At 36.1% G+C, this 19461-nt stretch overlaps 2 protein-coding genes across 12 annotated transcripts; one reads left to right on the forward strand and one right to left on the reverse strand.

The window, feature by feature from the left end:
- The first annotated feature begins 1794 nt into the window (after positions 1–1794).
- LOC131146062 (GRF1-interacting factor 2-like) lies at positions 1795–7277 on the forward strand. Of its 3 annotated transcripts, none has more exons than XM_058095340.1 (5): positions 1802–2066; positions 2737–2813; positions 6448–6532; positions 6606–6951; positions 7078–7277. In XM_058095340.1, exons 1-4 carry the CDS (start codon positions 1989–1991, stop codon positions 6942–6944), a joined length of 579 nt encoding a protein of 192 aa, XP_057951323.1. In that variant the 5' UTR covers positions 1802–1988; the 3' UTR covers positions 6945–6951; positions 7078–7277. The 3 variants fall into 3 exon arrangements, with proteins under 3 accessions (XP_057951325.1, XP_057951323.1, XP_057951326.1); XM_058095343.1 differs by having other exon boundaries at positions 7083–7277; XM_058095342.1 differs by having other exon boundaries at positions 1795–2066; positions 6606–7277.
- A 1233-nt stretch (positions 7278–8510) lies between these two features.
- Positions 8511–19129, reverse strand: LOC131146242 (uncharacterized). Of its 9 annotated transcripts, none has more exons than XM_058095705.1 (17): positions 18961–19129; positions 18665–18838; positions 18416–18466; positions 18099–18326; positions 17904–18002; positions 17751–17806; positions 17324–17435; positions 16619–16798; positions 16049–16315; positions 12203–12415; positions 11899–12102; positions 11689–11814; positions 11238–11534; positions 11029–11127; positions 10393–10919; positions 10261–10293; positions 8511–8888 (listed from the first exon to the last, which is right to left on the reverse strand). In XM_058095705.1, coding segments are annotated over exons 2-17 (2610 nt in total). In that variant the 5' UTR covers positions 18782–18838; positions 18961–19129; the 3' UTR covers positions 8511–8887. The 9 variants fall into 9 exon arrangements, with proteins under 9 accessions (XP_057951688.1, XP_057951684.1, XP_057951680.1 ...); XM_058095701.1 differs by having other exon boundaries at positions 18099–18329; XM_058095697.1 differs by having other exon boundaries at positions 18099–18335.
- Between the last annotated feature and the right edge of the window lie 332 nt (positions 19130–19461).

A 19461-nucleotide genomic window follows, 5' to 3' on the forward strand; every position in this document is an offset into this window, starting at 1 on the left:
TTCATTCCAGAACCAAACACATTGGATTACGTTATCATTTCGTCAGATCTCTATTAGAGGATGGAGTGTTGACACTGGAAAAAATCCAAGGTAGCAGGAATTTGGTTGTTGACAAAGGTGGTGACTACAAAGAAATTGAAGTTGTGCTCAACTTCAGTTGGTCTTCATGCTTGAAGACAAATTTGAGTACATCATTATCTATATACTGGTTTAAATAGTATCTCTGTTTCCAAGTGGAGATTGTTAAGCTAAAATGAAAATGGCGAAAATGGAAACGCCTTAAAGAGGATGAGCTGCAGTTGTGTGCCAAATTCATTCCATCAAAAACGCAATTATCACGTGCTAAAATAATCCATTAAATACCACGTGCTCATTATCCCATTAGAATGCAATAACTTATTTCCTTTTATATCTATCTTATGTATCTATAAATAAGAACATTTGTGTTGTGTGAAGCGTGCAAGTAAGTGAAGGAGCGAGGAGTGTGAGAGTGCTGAAGGTGAGAGAGAGAAAAGTGTGAGAAGAGTTGAGTTGAATTGATTGTGTGTCTCCTCCTCTCCCAGGTTATAGTATATTCGGTGTGCTCCATGGACGTAAGTCGGATTAGACCGAACCACGTAAATCTGGTGTTCTTATTTTGTGTGCTTATTTTGCTTGTATGTGTGATTATTGTTCCTAAATCCCTAACATGAGACACATTTAATTAACGTTGCATATTGTGAATTATAACAAGAAATATTGTTTATTTGCACCAAAAAAAATGGTTTTGATTAGCCCTTATAACTTTATTTTATCTTTGATTCAAAATTAACACGATGTTATTTTTAGACATATGTTTTGAGGCATTTTGAGGCTCATGAACAATCTATTAAATGCTCGGTTAAGGCTTATTTATAAACTCACTTTAAGTCCAATTAAAAGCTCTTTCGTATATTTATTAATTTACTGATCTAAGTATAATTATAGGTAAATATGACAATTTGTAATTTGTAGCAAAATAAACTCAGGTTTTTAGTTAAGGTTTATTAATAGTTGTTTGTTTAATAAATAAGTCAAATCAAAATACAATTTTAGGATCGCTTAATAAATTAACTAAACTTGAACATAAGTAATCTTTGCTCATATATATGTCTACGAATAAAGTCAACAAACTCATTTAATTTTTCACAAATGCGACATGTTTGAGCATTCATGAGCATACTAATTTAATGTTTTTTTTTACCATTCTTCTGAATAGCTTTTGTGTTCACGACATGTGATAGTCTCATGCTCTTTTAACCATTTTAGACAATTCATATGTTATCGAGCATCTTTTTTTCAAAAAAGTACATATTATTTTATTTAAGAGTAAAATTAAACATAATTTTTAGACTCATTTAACAATATTGTTAAGCTTTCTTTAAAATTAAAAATAATAAAAAAGTTTCATAAGTTTTGACATTTTATTCCCGTATTATCACATTACAACGATCCGAAGTCTCTCTTTTTTTGAAAGATAAAATATTTGTATTTTACAATATTGTTTTATTTAAAAAGAAGTGTATACTTTTATTGATAAATTCATAAAATAAATTTGTTTTAAAATTAAAATTAATACTCAAGTTCAATTAATTCAATAACAAGTTTAAACAAATATATTGAAATTAGCGGTCAAAAATTTATTAGCGGACCAGCACATTATAGGCTTTCCCGTAGAAACGACGTCGTTTTCCACGTGGGTTTGTGATTACAGCTGTCTTTTAAACGGCGTCGTAATTGGTGACCTTGTATTTGAACAAGTGCCTTGCCATCATCATTTCTTAGTCTCCACTCGATACTGTACTCGTCAGAGTCTGCGCCACTCTCTCTCTCTATAGAACAGTCTCTCGGCGAGGCGGGGCCATCGCATCCTCCTCTGAAGTTCTAGGGTTAGGGTTTTGGATAGGGCGTTTAAAATTTTTGTTTTTGTGGTCTGAGTAGCGGAAGCTGGGACCCAAATTCATCTGACGATGCAGCAGTCACCGCAGATGACCAACATTCCGCCTTCGTTCGCTCAGCAGGCCATCACTACCGAGCAGATTCAGAAGGTCTCTTTTTGGTTTTTTTTTTTGTTTCTAGGGTTTTATTTTTATTGTCTGCGCACACATCCCTAATGCATCGTGCCGCATGCATAAATACATGTATATGAATGTGTATGTGCATCTATGGCGCGCGTTCTTAAATGTCATTCAGATTATTGCTATCAGAATGCCAGCATTTTAATTCAGTATTACACGATGTGCTTTGAGTTCGATTCTTTAAGTGGGTCTGGTTTGTACATGATTTACACGCTTAATACTTCCATAAATGAGGTTGATTCTTTTGAATGGTTGGTTTTCATATAATAATCTGGTGTTGGGATATTCGGTTGTGTTGTAAAAATCAATGAATGAAGTAATTCGCTGATCGCTTAATAATTAGTGGCTTTGAACTTTAATGGGCTTGCCTTTTTACTTCTCTTTTTTTTTCGCATTGATGGTTTGGTGGTTGGGGGTGGGGGTGGGGGTGGGGGTGGGGCGGGGTTTTGGGACTTTGAATTTTGATGGCGCAAAATATTTAACATAGGATTGGATAATGGCGGAGGCAGTGAGGAACATGTTCTGCACACAATTGTTTATTTGACTTTATTAAATCTGGTGCCAGAAATCTGAACTATGCTCTTTATTTTGTTAAAGAAATGTTGTAATTATTTGAAGGCATTTCTCATGCTTAATGCAGTTACTGGACGAGAACAAAAGGCTGATTCTAGCTATACTGGAAAGTCAGAACGTAGGAAAATTTTCAGAGTGTACCATGTAAGTTGGTTATCTTTTTTCTTATTAATTGATAAATGTGTCGCCCTTTTTATCTTTTTCAGATTTTACTGTGAACAGAACATTTAAGCTCCACTTAGAACTTGAAAAACTTGAAGGAAAGCTAAATATGAGTGACCGGCTTTTTCTTGTTTGGTAATCAAGGAAAAAGAAAAAAAAAAAACAAAGTACACACATCAATGGAACAATGAACAAAATTTTATATTACATACCATTGCCCTTTTATTTTTCTTAATTTTCAATCATACTTGAATAAATTTTTATTCTTAATCATATTTTGAAATATGGAGAAAATAATTGATTTTCATCATATTTTCTCTTCTTTTCCTTATCTCTCACAATATTCTTAATCCAACTAGAGCTTTTGGCTAATTGTAGTTCATGAAAACAAATATTTGTAGTATATTTGTCTGTTTGTCCCATTCTATGCAAGTATTTTGCTGCATTACATCTTTAATTGAGTGTGAGAATATTTATTAGATGGAACTATTTGTGGGTAATTTATTTGGAAACGTATATCTTAAGAGTAAGCCAACAAGGCATCAAGTGATGGTTTGACTGTTTCAATTCAAGGGCTAATCTTATGTTTCTTGGCTGCTTTTCTCTATTCAGTCTCTAGGGCTTCTGTTTGGCCAGGAATTACATTCTAAGAGAACATATGGTGAACACTGCAACAGTTGGTGAAATAATTGTAAAAATGTTCAGTAATGGAAGAACTAAGAAGATTCTAGATTCACAAAGAACGGGAGGTCTAAAGAGTTTTTTTTAAGCCAAATATGAATTTCTGTTTTTAGTATAACGTATGATTGAAATACAAGGAACAATGTTATCAACTTGCCACCAAACAAATACCTTAAAATGAGTTGCTGGTACGAGTTCTTGATATTAATGGCATGACGAAAAATAGTAGATTCAGAAACCAATGAATCTGTTTACTCAAATGCAAGCCATAGTGCCAATAATTACTCGAAAGAGGGGGGGGGGGGGGGAAAGGAAAGAGAGAGATAGATCGGGCTGAAAAGTTGTGGTGATTTCATGTCCAAAATGATTGATTGGTTCCATTTGAAGAAAGAAAAATTGTGGAGCAAGGCCATAAGATAGAACATGGCAAACTATGACATAATGAAATAGAGTTGGTGGAAAAGAATTGGCATAGCTGTATAAGGGTGTACACTTATAATGGTCAAATATTATTTATTATTTTGAAATAATATGAGGAAAAGATAATTTTCCTGGAATTTATTTGCCACTAAAATCATCCATCTTAACAACTTGTTTTATGTTCTTATGCAATGAAGATTGGTTTTCTTTTCTTTATTTAATATTGAGGAATTTCTTCTTCAGAATAAAATGCACTTGTTTTTGGTTCATTCCTTTGCTTTGTCTAGGGTGGATGCCTCTTTCTGCCCTTTTTATATCTTTTTATCTCTTTTGATATACTTCTTTTTATAAAAAAAAAAAAATACATTTATTTTAATTCCTAGATGATGAGTGTGGTTCTTACAATAATCACAGAATCCAAATAGGTTTTTCATTAGAACAATGTAGAACTCTTAGATAGATTTCCACAGCTTTAGTTGTTTCAATTTGTAGACATTGTTTGTAAACCTCCCAAAAAAAACTAAGAAACACTTCATTTTTTGAAATGCCGCTCAGATTTGAACTAGTCGAAGTTCTGAGAAATTGGAAAATTCTATATTTAAATAAAAATCCGAATTTTTTTTTTTTATCTTTTTTGTCGTGTATCAATTTTCATTCAATCTGTCTCCCCTGAACACAAATTAATCTGAGTAAGGAGCTTCATGATATATTAATCAATGCGAACAGTATGTTATATGTGCTGTGTTCTGGAAAGTGAAATAGTTGGGTCTTTGGTTATCCAGTTCCAGAACCTCTCTCTCTCTCTCTCTCTCTCTCTCTCACACACACACACAATGAGTCTTTTTTGTTTTCTATTACTTTAGAACCACGGAACATGCATGTGTTGTCTAGCAATCGCATCAGTATGCCACTTTCTTGCTTGTGCTTTCTTTTTTGAGGTATTTTTTTCCCCAAATATCTGTGTTCACTTGTTTTTTACTTTATAAGTTGATTAATTGCTTCTCAACAACCACCAAAAATTAAAATAATTAAAATTTTGAAATCAGTAGATTACTTTATGAAAATTTGACTTGTATCTGATAAACCAAATGCATTAATGTGGAGCCACCAGTTAACAAAACAAGAAATTCTAAGCTCCTTTCTCCTGCCCTTGAGTGGTTTGGAGTGTCATTGGAGGATTGCTGCTCTACGTTGGACTGCACATGTACTTTTGTTTTCATTGTTAATACCTTTTGACTCTCTCCAATGTATATTAGTGTATTGGATCCTCATTGTTGCCCTGGAAAGAGTTTCTCTTCTTCTTCAGGTAAGTAAAATGGAAAATAAGATTCAAACTTGGGAAGGATTGTTGTCTTGAAAATTGTTGGAAAGAAAGTGTTAATATATATATATATATTTAAATTTCCATGATTTTCCATGCAATTTTCCTGTTTCTGGAGGACCCGATAGTTGAACCACTGAACCAGTCTCTTTTCCAATTTTGTGAGTAGTTCAGTTTTGTAACATTGCTGTATACTTCTTGACATAAGATGGATGCCAGCTCTGAGCATTCCCTTCCCCTATTCTGTTTTTATCCTGTTTCTGAAATAATCGTGAGCAGGCAGCACATGTTGATCAGTCTGGTGAAAGGATGGTTTGTAGGTTTTGCGTGTCCATGAGCTTCAATAAAATTTCACTATAAAATTCAGCTAATAAAACTTTATGGTTTATGATTTTATAGCATTCCTTGAGTTTAGACCTTTGTGATAACCAAAGTTGATTTCAAGTTTAAGCCTCTAGTATCAATCTTTTACAACCTGTATGATGAATTTATAGGAGTCATTTTGTACCATGAACTCAGTTGCTCCTCAATTGTACCAAGAACTTAATTTTAGTCCACCACCACTCAGTTTCTCCTCAACTCTCTCTCTCTGATAAGATATACCTGTATGATGAATTATATTTATTTTTAATTTATGGGACTAGAAACTTAAATGATGACATGCATGAATGGAAGAAAAGCAATTGAGGAGGGAGATATTGAAGTGATTAAAGATGATGGTAAGCATTAAGTGTAGGTGGAAGAAAAGATGGTTATTGTAGATGATGATGAAGATGGTGGTGGTGACATTGACATTTAACTAGCAGCAGGTTATTTCTATTCAAATTTGGTCTTATGGAATCTATTGAATATAAGGTGTTTTGGCAGTATCACTTTTTCAGATGTCCATCGTGATTGGTTGGCTTTGTTAGCTTAATTTTGCTTCCGTATTAGATTAGTTTATTTTTCTTATAAGTCAAATTTCTTACATTCTTCATAATAACTGATTTTTCTATCAACAAAAAATTGTCTAGATAGTATCATTATTGCTTCCCTTAATTTCTCACGGGCTTTGATTTGAGGAAAGCATTTATACATCCACATTGGCTTATCGTCCTCTTGATGTTGGCTTATAGTTGTAAGGGTTGTCAACCTCATTTACCTTTTCATGTGATTTCTCCATGTAAGGTACCCATGAAATTTCAAATGTTTCAGGTATCAAAGCCAGCTTCAGAAGAACCTAATGTATCTTGCAGCAATTGCTGATGCACAACCACCCACATCGATGCCCCCTTCTCAGGTGACAACTGATGAACACCTACTAACACTTACTTGGAATTAAAACTTCCTGCTCACTTGTTTGCAAATTACAGATGCCCCTGCATTCTTCTGCTACACAACAAGGGCATAGCATGCAGCATCCTACACCTGCACCACCTTCACAGCAAGCAGGTGGCTTCCCTCCAAAGTCACCATTCCAGTTTAATGCTGTGCCTCAGATTCGAGATCAGCAGCACCTACCCCAGTTCCAGCAACAGTCGCCCCTTCAAGGGCTCATGGGCATGAGACCCGGTGCCGTGAATGCGATGCAACAGGCCATGCTAACTGGACCTGGCAGTTCAGGGAAATTCATGGATGCTCGAGGAAGCAAGCAAGATGGCTCGGAGGCTGGTTCAGTTGATGGACAGGGGAGGTTGAGTTTTGGACCGTAAATTTCAGGTATTGCTAACTCGTTGATTCCTCGAGGCGTTTATAGTGAGTAGGATTTATTGAACACTGATAAACTGCTAACTTGATACCTGTGAACAGTCAGTCAAGTAACATCCTTCTCCTTTCTCACTGTAGTGTAGGTGTTGGAATGATAGGCCCTCCTGGGATGATCTTTTTCATCAATTAAAAGAATTGGAATAGGCATTGCTGATTATAGAGAATACCATTTTTGTTTTCCCTTTCCAACCTTTTCGTTTTGGCATTTAAATTTTGTAAGCGACCTGTGGATGCATATCATATTTATAAGAAAAATTCTTACTGAATTTGTCCTTTAATTTTCCTCGCTAAGAAAATTATTCCTTGTGGAAATAAAATGTGGCGGGAAAACAGTATGAATGCAGATCATTTGGCAGAGCGGTGGTTGTCTCGGTTGTTTTGTTTCCATTGTTCCAAACACACACTTACAAGGAGGTCTGTTGTATCGGGATTCGCCTTAGGCACATCAGTCTGTTGTTACAATGCTTTTAAGTTACCAAATCTCGGAGGCTGGGAACCTAATTTGACATTAAAAGTGTGTTGGTGAAATTGCTAGTGTGTATCTTGGAAGAATGTTCTTTGGTTATGTTTGGGAGCATGAGCATGATTTGTTCAAATTCATAGTTGCGTACGAGTGAGTCTAAATCCCACAAATGGTAAATTCTGTGTGGAGTGTTACGAAATAGAAATGTTCCTACCTCATCATTGGGGGAGGAGGAAACATTCCCACTTCGGCACTTCCACCTGGCATCTTCACTCGCGCTATCGCTATTCTGTAGTGGACCAAGTGCCAGGGCATCATACAAGGAGGGAATCTCGAGTGATATTCTGCCTCCGTTGACTCCCTGGACTTTGGAATGGCTTGCGAAACTAATGACTTCGGTCACTTGGGGGAAAAAAAATCATTCAAAAAAGAAAGTTGACTCAAAATTCTGTGTATAATTGGACTTTTATCACGTCATCTCAAACGATTTTTAAGATAAACAAGTTACTTTCACATCTAGAATGGTTTCATTAGATTACTTTTTCATTCAAACTGTGTTTTTTAAATATAGAATAACGAGTCGTAGTACAAAATTTTTTTAATAAATAATGCGCGGAAGGGTGCTTTTTGGGTTTTTTCAAATACAGACTAGCGGGCCAGAACCCGAACATCAGCCATTCCCACTTTCACTTTTAAACAAATGTAAGCAGCTCAACGGAATGACCCTCAGATTCAGGATATCCAAAATTTTAAAATAGCTAAATACATAGTAAAAAGCAATATACAATTTTTGTTTTGCTCATCTTAACCTGTAATGTAATAAATATTTTGATACCGAGCACTGGTAATTCACAGGATCACCCTTTACCTTTTATTCTGCACTTTTTTCCTCACAAAATCCTCCATACGAAAAAAAAATAAAAAAAAGGCAAAAACAAAAGTTTGAACCATAAACTAATACCACAACATCATCATACATCAAGCTGCATTTGGCATTGAACTAAGATGAAAATTATAGCATAGGGTATTTAAGTGAGATTTTAGCCCATTCAAAACAACTGTTGGGATGTTATAAGGAAGCTATTCAATGCACAGATGCAAAAATCACTGCAGCAAATTGAATTACAGTCTGTCTGGAGTATAATAACACTGGAAAATTAACAATTTTTTTTGCAGTAAAACAATAAAACGAAAAATAAATCAGCTGGTGATTCCAATCAGAGAATTCTATATCAATGCAAAATATTGCTGGACATTTCAATCAGAGAATTCTATAACGATACAAAATATTGCTGGACATTTTAACCACGCCACCTTCCTCTTCAGACCGCTTCATGATATCTATCCTCATATTTATACGCTTACATGCTGCACATTGGTGCAGACTCGTCATAGCAAAATTATCCAACAGAATCCAGACTCTTTCCTGCCAACCAAATAAACATTATAAAAAATGACCAGAGCAAATCAATAGTAGAACAATACGTGCCAGTCCTTGGTAAACAAAAAGGAAGCATTATCCTAATGGTTTACGCAGACTACATAAACATTTATAAATCTTGTGTGTAATATAATATAATCAAAATATATCTTCAACAACTAGACTAAAAGATTGATGAAATTGCGAGCTACCTCAAAATGCAACTTCCTAGCACATCATCATCCATTGTATATAAAGCACATTATTTCCACTTCACATCATTTCACATTAAAAAAATTGATAGGATTGAATGCAATTCATGTGTTCTTGCATTTGAGATTCTGAGAACATATATCATCTATTCCTAAACGTTCATTAGCCCTGCCAATCTGGTTTGTGTCTCCTCGTCAAACAAAATTTGGGTGAGCTCCTGGTTTATGGGAATTTCTGTTCTTTGCTGAATAATTGGAGTTTAAATGATAAACTGATAAACCTTAAAATCTTAGCTAGCTTTTGCTGGCGTGTTTGGAAATGGACGAACAAATGCTTGTTTAAAGGAAAACAATTCAGGCATCTCTACGGTATCCAGGAAGCTTCCTTCACTCTTAATCAATTTGATATTAAATTGAATTTCTATTTGGGATTTTGAAGGCTGCAGAAGAAGACCTATTGCAGCAGGAATAAGGACCATTGGCCAGGCTTTTTCAAACTTAATTTGTTGCTATGCGGCATTGTCCCCTTCTGGAGAAGCTGCCACAGGCATTGTGCTTAGACGAGGAAGCATGAAGCATCTATCCTTAATGCATTATGGGCATCAAATCAAGAAGGCATTCTGTGCACCAGGCCCAGGCTTGGGTGATTATGGAGGGGCTTGTTGAAGAGGTCCTTAGTGGGTATCCAAAGCAAAAGTGGTTGGGATGTCATCTTTGGTTTGTAAAGATAACTTCTCCCTTGGCCAATGGGCCTATAGGATATCTGTAAATTTTGGCTGGGTTTCATTTTAAAAAAACAAAAATACTTGATATCATTCATAATCACAAGATACAATAAGAAAACTCGGTTTTGGAACACGAGCATGCCTGTACTATATTCTACCATTTGTTCTGATCATCACAACTTGCAAAAGACTTCCACAGGATGACGCAACTTATAAATCCAAAATTCACAGAAAATAATACATAATACTATGTTTGGAGCATGAAATTTGAATCTCAAATTTGAAATTGTATGAATTTCAGCAAATTTTGTATCATCTTTTAGAAAAACAAAGTTTGTATTGTAGATTGTCTAAATCCACACAAATTCAAGGCCAAAACTCCATGCTCCCAAACACAGCATAAATATATTTTCAAATCCATAATAAAGTTCACTGACTTACTATCTTCTAGAAGCTCCTGCAGGTCCAGTTGTCCTGTCAATATACATATTAAGTTCCATCAGCTTTTATTTGACTGTAGACATGGTCATAAGAATGTATTTTCAGTGCATGATAAAGATCATTTGACAATACCTGCCCGGTTGTTTGCTGGAAAAATTTGAAGCATGCCTGCCATTACTTAACCCTCTGTTTTGAGGACTCCCAGAAACCAACTTATCAGCATTTGCTCCATTTCCAACAGTCATGAGTGCAGATGACTGGCCAGGCTTTACTTCAGAACCATTCAATTCCAAAGCATCTTTAGGTTTGCTCAAGATTTTTATATTTGAGAAATTACCAGCAACTTTAACACAAACACCATTAGAATGCTGATTCTGCATGGACAGCCTTAAAACGCTGTCAGTTGCATTTGCAGGAGTGGCAGCTGCATACTCCTTAGGAGCAGTTTTCTCAGCCTTTGCATATTTGGAATCAATGGATGGAACCTTCTTCAGTCGGTGAGACTGTGCCATGGGAGTAACAGCAACAGATGGCAACAATGACGAGTAAGGAGATGAAACTGCAGCAGCTGCAGCAACTTTTGCAACAGCAGCTGTAGCTGCTATGGTTTCTTGTGCACCTTCTCGAAGCTGAATGTAATCCCCTTCAATTACAAATAACTGAAATTGCAAGATGAGATCTCAGGAGATAATTTACATATGCAATGAATAAGGAAATGTATAATATACAAATATAAATAATAAAAAACTATAATTCCAGAAGAATTACTTCAGGGTGACCAGTCACAAAGTCATCAAGCTTTCCATATTTCCTCTTGTAATCATGCCAATGCAAAGGTGCAAGCATTTTGCCAAGCCTATTTGGCAGCTGAAGTTGACAACATAAAATATATCATCAATTAAACCAGGCTTGGGAAAAAAATGTAAGATAAAACCATAGCTAAAAGGATCAGATTTAATTTTTATAAATGCACTAACCGTTGAGCTAATCCGAATTCTCCCACCCGATCCAGGAGGAATTGTACGAACTATGCAAGCCAAAAGTGCTTGTTCATCAAGAAGAGCTGCCTCTGGACCCTTCCCAACTGTTACTGTATTTGTCTGTCCAATTGAGACAAATGCTTCAGGAAAAACTGCAGCAGCAGCACTGCTTATTGTGGTTTCACCAAAATTAGCTGGATGGTTAAGAGCATCAGACAGTGATGTGCTGGAAGCAGAACTCAGTTGCTCTGTAGGCTCTAGTCCATGATTCGTCATTTTGATGGCATTCTTCTCCTGAGGCAGTGAAAATTTAAAAAATCAGCTTGATTACTACCATAGTAACAATCTGCTTTCAGGAACTCCAGAATCACCAGAAGCAAAATGGATCCACCAGGATCCAAGACAAACCCAAATTAAAAAAAAAAAAGGTCCAGCAATAATCACAAACCTTGGTCTCACTATTTTGTTCAAGAGAGTCCAATCGTAAAGCTTCATGGAATTGGGAAGAAATTTGCTGCAAGCTCTGCTGAGGTTGTGGGGCAACCAAGAAGCTTTTATCAATAGACTCATGAACCTGAATAGAGCGCATCGGTCATCAAAATACAAGGAAGAATTCATACTCCGGTACTTTGAACTGCAACATCATACGCTACAATACCTGTGCTTCCTCAGTTGATGATGTGACAACAGAATCAGGCCCCACTCCTTGGCTGATATGAACCTCCAAATAGTCTGGACGAAGAGATTGCCCATTTACAGGCATTTCATATTCATAATTAGAATCTGACTTCAATAGTTTTTGTTCACTTTGTGATGGTGGATATTGGTCGTGAGTTGACATTTGTGAAGCTTCTGGTACACCCTGCAAGAGGACAAGAACAAGGGTGCAAAAATATAAACAAATACTATGAGCAATGCTTAACAAGGAAAAACGAAGAAAACTTTCTGTTAGTGGATAGTACCTGCTGATTCTGCCAATGTTGGAGGGATGAAATAGCTGGAACTGAGTGGAAGTGGCTGGCATGAGACTGAGAAACATGGGGTGGCACAGAGTGGGACACCCCCTGTTGATGCATAACAAACGGATGTAGTGCAGTCACCTGCCCAGGAGGCAGGTAGGTAGGCATCCCAAGTATTGATGATGGAGCAACTGGAAGTCCAGGAACATGATCGGTCTAATAAAGATAAGAAAATTTTGGAAGTTATAGAAACGATAAAAACAAATTTAAACTCGATTAGCATTTGAGGCAAAAGTAAAATATCATTCCCCAAAGAAACATAAATAAACAAATGAAAAATTGAAAGCTAAACAAATAATAGAATTAACAATAGAGGTCGGTCATTACCACAAGGTATATAATTAGATGTACAGCTAAAGATTTTAAAATTTGCTCTCTTAAAGGGCCTAAAATTAAGCCCCATCCAAAATGCACACTTGACAAACAGGGACTAGAAGCCTCACAAGCAGTAATATAACATATGGAGTAATGCTGGAGACAACCCTGCATCAAGGCATTGGGCACTTTCAGATCCTCAACCCCTCAAAAAGTAAAAATAACTAAGGTAAAAACCATATCCTCTTCGGCCTCTAGCTTGTATTGTACTTTCTGTCAAACCAAAGGTTAAACACATCACTTCTTTTGTCCCCTAAAGCCAAATATAGCAGGCGGCAATTTTAGCAGATTAGTTTGTAAACATGCGTAAATTGATGGAAAAGGATTCATGTAGCTGACCCCACTTAGTGGGACTTTAGGCTTGGTTTTGTTGTTGTTGTGGTAGTTTGTAAACAATCTTTTAACATCAAATAATCTCATTTTTAATGATAACATGATCATTTTAAAATCATAATCTTAGGTTCAGTGACATGGATATTTAGAAAAATTATTCTTTAAACTGTGGAACTTTTTTTGGATAAGCAAATCTATGGAGCAAACATTGGTTCACAGAATGGAATAACTATATTATTGGGATATTTACAATTTAAAAAAAATAAAAAGGCTGTCATTGAAGGCAACAATCCAAAACTTTTAGTGCTTTTACAACTAATAGTCTAATATGGAACAGACAAAGAATGATCATTCCTGAATCTCACATTCTCACCACAGGAACTTTTCTATTCCATGTTGGTTCAAACAACACCAACTTCTGCGTGGTCATTTGCTTTAGAACCGCATCGTTCTCTTTGTAAACTGTTAGATCCCAAAACAATAGCGATTTCATTCTCACACTCTTCCTTTCTACCAAAATAAACATAACTGCAGTTCAATGCTTAACAGTGATAAATTATGGTTCAGTTACACAATTAACAGTTCCTTTCTATTGAGGAAAAAATCATCCTTCATAATCAAGCTGATTCATAACACAGCTACTGCATTCCAAAATGTACCCAACAATGTCTTCACTCTTTAAGACATTATTTTTCGGATGAAGATAAGTCAATCTTAAATCTGTATCATTCTTTTCATCAGTCAGATAGAACTTTGACAGATGATCTCAAAGAGGCATAACATGAAGCCAAATTGATTTATGTACTCTTAACAATAGGATAAAGCAAAATTTACTCTACTCTATCATTCTATATGTTCAGCTTGACATAGCATTCACACCATCAATATAAAATATAAGCAACATTAAAGAAGGATGGACAGTTCACTCCAATTGCCTAGCGCACAAGCCATAAGCCTCACATACAGAAACCTTTTCTACAATGGAAACATGCAAAAATAAACACGCGTACAAGTGTAAGATTATTGGCAGGAAATTAAATTAACTGCCTATTTACATCATATGCTTAAAAAGAAATTGCAAAAAGATGTAGAGAAGAAAAAAACCAATAGGATACTATTAAGGCTTGATGCGCATTTGTCGGCCCACAACCTACAGATTAAGCTTTTAGGTAAGCTGGTATTCTAACATGGTATCAAAGCTATGGTTGCCAGGAGATCCTAGGTTCTAGTCTTGTTGTTGCATTTGTTTTTTGTTTGTTAAGAACCGTCTTATTCCTTGTAATAAGTGTTACTCATTGTCTATCTATCTCTCCACATGCAATTGGACTGCACATGTAGGGGAGTGAGGCTTGATATACACTGTTGGCCCACAACCTAACAGCTTAAACTTTTAGGTGAAGTAGTATTCTAACAGATGCATTATAATATTGCATCATACAAAAATTTCCAAAACTTCATATATGCTGTATGTCATTAAGAAAGTATTGTGAGTCACGTGTTGAGAATGTATTTCTAATCACAGCTTACATATCATAAGAATATTAAAAGATAATTTTTTTCGTTAGTTCCTATGAATCAATGGTCTCATATAATTATTTTGGTTTAATGACTTGTTATTCATTGTCAGCTCCTCAATTAGTTGACTAGTATTATCATATTTTGACAACTGGCTCTCAATTTTAGCAACCAAACTTCCTAACTAAGTTCTTCAGGGATTTTATATTCTCAAACTTGTATTCCCCTTACTTTCACACATAAAATAATATATTAGTGTAGACCATATCATATCTTGCAGTGTTTAATAATTTAGACTTTTTAATAGCTAGATCTGTCATAAAATTTGTCAAAAATTATTAAATAATAGATACAAGGAATTATTAGAATAAGTAATAGGACAAAGTGACAAACTTGGTTCCCCTACAACGTTATTAATTATTAGGGTTAAGAGGCTACTGTGCAATAATCAAAATACTATAATTCAAAGAACTCAAACATGTGAGATACAAGATGTCACCATTTTTAACTTATCAGGACCAAAGAAACAGTGTTATTATTTTTTAAATATAGATATAAAAGATCTATAATTCATGCTGTATAATTTCTTTCCACAGACACTGTGTGATCCATTTCACTTCTGGACACAATTATGTCATGGACTAATAAGACTAGTTCTGCATGTTCATGTTACTTTTGTGTTTCTAGGCCCCTTATATTTTTACAGTCAAATGAAATTCTATTTCCCACTATGAATATCAGAATTGTGAACATAACATGGAATATTGAACTGGGAAACCATTTTTCAGTAGATATACAAGAGAAATTTTATAAAAGGATCAAAGTGCCAAATTCTATCAGAAAATGGATGCCAAGAGCTACCAATAAAGGAAAAAAAAATTACACATATCGAAGGCAAGCCCATCACCTTGAGCTATCCTACAAGAATTAGAACATTCAAATATCAGAAATAAAGATCGTTTCCCCCAAAATAGAGTTTTCAGCCATCTTTCCTTCAATGTTTAAGAGAGGTAACTCTTCACAATCAAAGGCTCTATGGCTCGTCCCTCCTCAAAGAGCTAAAATGATATATTGTATGCAAACAATAATAAACTAAATAAATAGCATAAAATTTTCTTATAAAAAAAGCATATTATTTATTACTATAACAACACACAACAAATACAGTACACTACAACTAAATAGAGCTGCAATGCAACACATAGATTAATGTCATCAGTTATGCATCTTCATTATTCAGGCCTCTGGGATAAAAAAAGAAAATTCAGGAAATATATAATTCGTCAAAGGGCACCAAGGGAATGCCACCCATGTCCAAAACAGAGTCAAAGAGAAACCAACTGCAATACAGGGTCTCAAAAAAAGTTGGGACCAGTAAGGTTGTATACACACACAATCCACCATGTTAACTAGTGGCTATGCTAGTTATACACATGTATCCAATAGAGCATGCACTTACCATAACATGCTACTATAATGAGCAATAATGAAGTGTGTTGCCGAAACAAAAATCAACAAAATCCAATCCTCATTAAGAATAATTATGATACTGACCACAAGTCCTACCTGGGTTGATGCATTGCTGGCTGAAACAAATGATGAAATATTGCCTGCAGTCCCATTGGGCAAGACCCCAGAATTTCCACTTGACGTGCTGCCCACATTCATCTCCAGTTGGCTTCCATTGTTCTGTCCAAATTGAGACACGTCTTTTGAACTTGATTGGCTTACATGTGACTCATCATTGTAAGTTCCACTCCTCTCCCTTGCCTCAGCCAACTCAAGTTGAAGTTGTTGAAGTGTATGCAAATGAAGTCTCTCCATTTCTGCAAACTACAATAAATGAAAAATAAAAAATAAGAAAAATAAAAACAAGAAGTCAACCTATCCAGCATAAAACAACCAAACTACAAACAATAGAAAATGTAAAACTACAGACACAAGTCGACTAAACATGCAGAAAATGAACCATATTGCACAGGACTAGATGAAGCTCACATATATCAACATTCATCGACTAAAAGAACTCTTAGAATTATTTCAAAAGCATCAACAAAATTGAAAAGGCAATCCCTGCTAGATAAAATGAAAAGGAACGGGATACAAAAGCAAATATAAAATGGAAAGCAAATAAACCTGTCTTTGACAACCAAGCCAGAGCTGATGATATTGTTCTGTACGTTCCCGCAATTCAGCTTGCAATGAATGATTTGTAGTTGATTGCAAGGCATCCACCTCCTGAACACGCGAAATCCATGCTTGGGCCTCCCTTAACTGTTCATCCTTAAACAGAAGGGTTTCCTGAGCAACCCTATTCTGAAAAATGTGATGAAGATTAGTGTACATCCTAAACCATATTCCAAAGATGATGAGTTGAAAAATGCCAACTGTAGAGCAAATATAAGCATTTCTTTGGAAAAAGAGCAATGAAAACAACGTAAAAATTCTCTTGCTGCTGAACTATTTTATACGCGCTGGTAACGTACAATAACCCAAATTAAATATTGGCATCATTTTTCTCTATATAAGCATATACCAGAAATGCCTAGGAAAACAGAAAGTAACAGACACTGAACCAGAAATGGGATTGAAAACAGTAAATTACCAGAACTGTTGTGCTAGCAAACAGAATAAAAAGGCCATTTTTCATGAGCTCCAAACTATTGAATTCCTTTAAAATGGTTCAAAGTGGTCCCACCCAATCTTCTCATGCTAAACAGGTCTTCAGTCATATGACTCAAATATATCACAATTACACATGGCAATTTTTTTAAGCACAATGAAAATATTGAGATAAAACAAATGACAAACATCACCTCAGGGACAAGCATGCGCACACACCTGTTCCTGCAACTCAATAAATTGCCTGTCTTTTTCTTGAAAGTGCTCTTGAAGGTCATGTATTTGCTTAAGATGTTGAGCCCTTTCAGCTTCAGAATTATCACGCTCTCTTCTGCAAAAAAAGTACTTAAATTTCAAATTTGTTCCTAAGTTCCAAACCTCCAAAATTCTTAATCAATGCATGCATATAACGAATGTGCCGTAGACAGATACATGTTAACATAACACACACCAAACAGAGAGAAGAGAGAGAGAGAGAGAGAGAACAGAAATCAGGCGCATTTTTATGCATAACCAGGTCAAAATTCATTTATCTAACCCAAAGCAAGGGCCCATAGTGTAAACCTATCTCAATTAAGTACATCAAGACTTGGGATACAATAATTACAGTAAAAACAACCACAATCTATAAGACAGTAGCATGTACCGGAAGGTTGCCAGTTCCTTGTTTTGTTCTCTAAGAAGGTCCTCTTTTGCCCAAGCCTAAACCAAGAGAGCTTATAGTCACCACAGATAATCAAAAAGTAAACACTGCAAGACCAAAAAGAGCCGCTTCAAAATAAGCAAAATGATAACAAACCGCTTCATTGGCTAGTTTGATATCATGCAGCTCCCTCTCTTTCTCCTCCATTTTTCTCTCCAACTCATGTATGGTCTGTTCACACTCGCGCAATCGGTCCTGTCCAACCAAGTAATCTCACATAAATGCTACATGCCACAAACAAGCAGGTTAATAAAATATTAGCTTCCCAACAATAGCATTTCAAATACAGACCTGAAGCTTTACGTTTGCATTAGTGTGCTCTTTGATTTGTGCGTCATAGCTGTTCTGCATTTCCAGAATCTCTGATCTGGCAATGACCCGAGCCCTAAGCTCAATCTCCACCTGCTGCAACTCCTCTCTTTGCCTCACAACACCATGAAGTCTCTGCTGAAGAATGTTAATGTCTAAGCTCCCGTCCATCGTGATGGAACAGAAGTCAACATCAAGCGGCTCGCGTCCCTGCTGCACCTTAAAAACCACCAAATCAACTTCACACTGTATAATATAATCCACCTAACAACGATCAAATTCTATACCACAGTTGTTACCTCGTATATCGTTCTCTCATCTGATTGCCCAAACTTCGAACACTCCAAATCCTAAACATCAGAAATTACATCAACTATGACCAAAACAAAACGCAACAATCTCAAATGTACGCAGCGTTGTTCGATTTAACTAAAGTACGAGTTATGCCGATAACGACAAACAGTATAAGACCAACTTCCGAGCGGGGGCAAAAACCTAGGTAATAGATCAAACGCAAGCAATGTTACTCGATTGAACTGAAGCATTACCTCGTCCCCGGCATTTTGAACCGATTGATGCTCAGAAACGACGCGCCACTCTTTGCGGGAAGTCGGCATCGGCAGAGAAACGCCGCGTCCGGCGGCGACACCGGCCGCAGCCTCCATGGACTCGAAACGCTCCGGCGCTGCTCCAACTCACTCCCCCTCTCCAATCTACAAACCCTAGAGCTCGGAGAGCGAAAGAGACAAAAACAAAAACCCTAGAATTGGAGATACTTATGGTTAATAAACTCGAATGGGAGACTGAAACTGAAATGATGTTAATGGCGGAAGAACGATTTCACCTGGTGCTGATATTTGTGGCGCAGATTGAGGAGGTTTTGGGGATTGAAGGGTTTTGAGAGATTGGGCTAGTGAAAAGCAAAACGTTGACGACACAGCGAAAGGAAGAACGGGAAAAGGAAGAAGTGAGAGAGAGAGAGAGAGAGAGAGATGATTGGGTGTGGGAAACTTGGGGAAAAAAAGAGGCTCCCGCCATTTATAGGGCACTTTCAGGGAGAAGGAGTAATCTTTTCACGCGCCCTGGCGGGGCGTATACTATACGTAGCGTAGGGATGCTAGAATTCTACTGGATTGTGAATTGTATGCTCCAACCTCTACCCAAAGTCTCAGGAGAGCAACCTCTAAAAGGAGAGCAAGCTAATCGAGTATGGTTGTCAAAACATTATTAAAAAATCAAAAAATAGGTTAAATTTGAATCTTGATTTTAACACCTCGATCCGTAATAATTAAGTTTGTGATGGTAAATATTGTTTGTATTTTTTTCTAGTTCTATCTTTATTTTA

The sequence above is a fragment of the Malania oleifera genome, chromosome 13, assembly GCF_029873635.1.
Source record: "Malania oleifera isolate guangnan ecotype guangnan chromosome 13, ASM2987363v1, whole genome shotgun sequence".
Lineage (NCBI taxonomy): Eukaryota > Viridiplantae > Streptophyta > Magnoliopsida > Santalales > Ximeniaceae > Malania > Malania oleifera.